Raw genomic sequence first — 3309 nt, 5'->3', positions numbered from 1 at the left:
AGAGCACAATGAAATTACAGTTCAGAACACCCATTCAGAAGAAGACAGAACATAACAAACATAGGAGAGCAGGTGCCCTGGGTCATGCAGCCACAGGCCCTGCACAAAGCAAGTGACTTTAAATAAAGAGGGTGATGCTAAAAAACAAAAGCCATCTCACTGTCACAAAAACACACAGGATGAATAGTGTTTCTGCTTCAGCCGCCATCTTGGATGTGTCAAAGTTCATCTACAAGGTTCAGGTCAACACAGAGCAACCTGTGTACCAAAAAAAAACAAGAAATCTACCACTCAGCCTGCATGAAGGGGTTTCAGCAGAGCTCAAACACAACTGAACGTTCCAGCCTTCTGGTGGCCTTTAAAAACAAAAGAGACACAATGTTTTGTTCTGATGTCTGTGAGCCTAATAAAACTGTGATTTTGGACCTCTGTCACCCTCTGCCTCATGTGGACCACTTCACTGGTGCCTCACATCATCCCCAAACTGATTTAAGCTCAACTTACCACCAACTGCCTCTCCACCTTTACTGCTGCTTTCACAAGAGACTTTTTCAGTTGATAAAAGACCTGTTGGACTTGCTGAAATGTTTGCCAGGGGTCCAGAACTATTTGGATGATATTATAGTTAATGGGAACTCTAAGCAACATCACGGTGAACACAAGCTGCTCAACACCTTGAAGACAAGGGAAACTACAGATTGATTTAAAAAAGGTGCATTTGTTCAGTTGTTTCATCTCTGGAACATGTTATCTCTAAAGACAGCATGAAAAAGAACTTTACAATTCCCACGCTCCACACGTTGCTGAGCCTGTGGGTCTGAGAGAAACCAGAGAGTGCCTGAACACCCGAGGAGTTTCTCTTTTTAAGCGTTTAAAAATAAGTGCAAGGTAAGAAACTTTGACAAAATGTTAAAAATTCCTCTTAAGTTTCTTGAGAGGATGATAGTGATGTGATCAGTTGGGTTTTCTCCTGAAACTTGTTCAACATGTTGACCTCTGAACTTCAAGTTTAAACAGTCCCATTGTTCTGAGTCTGAACACTTGAGGAAAATCTAATGTTTTTTTGTTTTATGTTCAATGTAAGACACAACTTTTCAAACCACACTGAAACAGACTCTGAATATGATGACAGCTGTGTTGACACTAATGAGGTGTTTTTAAAAACTTGCACTGGGATGCAAATCTGGTAAACCATTCATATAAAAACTAAAAAACTGAGAACTGAGCCTTGTGGTGCACCAGTATTCATTGTAAGAAAAAATTGATTTCTCGATACCACACCTGCTGACATTTTTCAAGATATGATGTAAAACACTAACTTATACTGGAGAAATGAAAATTTGGTAGTTTTTTGTTCAATAAAAATATCATGATTCAGTGTATTAAATGCCTTTTTCAGATCTAAATTTCCTGCTCCAACTACTTCACCATGGTCAAATGGTGATTTGACTGGTTCAATAAAGAAGTAGTCTCTGTGGAGTGAGGACAAAAGCCAAACTGTAAAGGGTGTAACAAACTATATGATTTTAACTGCTTCCTTTATTGATGAGCCACAAACTTCTTTAGTTTTTTGGAAAATACTTCTAAGATATTTATTGTTCTATAATTAAATACCAGATCCATAAACCACAACCTTGTCTATTTCAACAACTTGTCTTGATCAAAGTAATTGTTTGGATACATTAGATGTGACAAATATGAGTTTGATCTGTTTTATTCAGCTCATAAAATGGATCACTTGTTTGCCTAGATGTTGGTGGAGCAGTAGAAATGGTCCACTCATGCCAGAACCACTGACTGGGACTTACACTTACCTATAATTAAATGTTGATGGTGTATTTTGGAGCAATCAGTGATTCCAGTCCATCTTTTTTACAACTGAAGTCTAGTTATTTTTTCTGTAATTGTGATCGTTGGGGTAAAAAGACGAACCTTCTGGCTGAATGATTAGAACATTACAACAAAATAAAAAAAATGACCAAATTATCTCTTTAATAATTTACCTCAGAGAGGTTTTCTCAAAGCTGGTAAACAGGTTATAATGCTTTTTTCGAAAGTCTCCTTGCATTATGCCGATGAAATGCTGTTTTATAACAGTTTGAGTTCAGCTCTGGTGTTCTTCTGTCTGCTGGTCTTGAAACAGATCAGATCTCCGAGCTGCTGAAGCCTCACAGAATCTGTCTGGTGGTGCCTGTTCTTCTTCACCAGTCATGTGGAAAATCAGCCAACAGGTTTATGGTGAGTAAAAGACATCATTGGCTCATGTACAGATGACGAGAGCGGCCGTTTTCTGCATTTAATTATTTTACATGGTTTTCTTGTGACAACATAAAATGTTTTTTTTTGTTGTTGTTGTTGTTTTTAGGGTTTTACTCTTGTGTATCATTCAGAAACCATGGAGACGGCCCTCAGCTGGCACATTTTTGGACCATTTTTATTTATTTATTTATTTATTTATTTATTTATTTATTTATTTACTTATCATTATTTAATCAGGCAAATCTCATTGAGATCGCAGCTCTCTTTTGCAAGGGCAGCCTGGAGGCAGCCTAGTGTAAATAATTTGTGTCATATTTGTATCAATGAAAATGTAATTTGTTTGTCTTAACTGTCATATCAGCCCTCATCATTTAATAAGACGGCTGGCCCGACTGCAGATCAGCAGGTGTTTTACACACTGATCCTGCTGATTTAATAAACTTTAAAGGTGACCAGCTGAGTGGATCGGACATCTCCATTTTTACTGATTGATACACAAGAAAACCATAACTCATTATCTTGATAAAACCATTGGGAAATTAACTCATTATCTCAATAAAATGCTCCTCGTTATTTAGTGATTACAACATATTTAACTTGTTATTTCGAGAAAACGATCCTCGTTATTTCCATGGGAAATCATGGAAGAAAATTTTCTGCAGAAAATGGCCGCTCTCGGCTTCCATGAGATATTTAGCAAACAAATCAAGTTCATTCTGACAGTTATTAGCCAACTTTTACGGGTTTTGTGGAACCAGTCAGTACTGGGAGCAGTGTCCTGATGCATCTCAGTAATCCAGGTAAAAAATCAAAAGGAAAAAAATTGTATAGGTCTTCTGGACGGGTTCTTCTCTAATGAAACTTTTTGTCTCTCCTCCAAGAGACTTCTTCAGTCTGAGAGTTTCAGGCTAAATTCAGGCTTTTAAGCACTGCCTCCATGTGACTGATACTCACATCACATGGCTATCGTTGACAGGGGGTGGAGTGATACTGCCAATAGCAGCGCTGTAGGAGGGGGACAACTGAAAACGGAGGCCCCCACCTCTGTTT

The 3309-nt window shown here is 38.0% G+C and overlaps 1 protein-coding gene across 1 annotated transcript in view; it reads left to right on the top strand.

The window, feature by feature from the left end:
- The window catches only part of LOC106518836 (leucine-rich repeat-containing protein 16A-like), a 30838-nt gene that overhangs the window by 4554 nt on the left and 22975 nt on the right, over positions 1–3309 (top strand). Inside the window, exon 2 of the mRNA XM_014010255.1 lies at positions 2144–2238. Within this exon, the coding sequence (XP_013865709.1) occupies positions 2144–2238 (95 nt within the window). The remainder of the gene's footprint in view (positions 1–2143; positions 2239–3309) is intronic.

The sequence above is a fragment of the Austrofundulus limnaeus genome, unplaced genomic scaffold (genome assembly GCF_001266775.1).
Source record: "Austrofundulus limnaeus strain Quisiro unplaced genomic scaffold, Austrofundulus_limnaeus-1.0 Scaffold67, whole genome shotgun sequence".
NCBI classification, from domain to species: Eukaryota; Metazoa; Chordata; class Actinopteri; order Cyprinodontiformes; family Rivulidae; genus Austrofundulus; species Austrofundulus limnaeus.
This window is presented reverse-complemented; position numbering and strand designations above follow the sequence as displayed.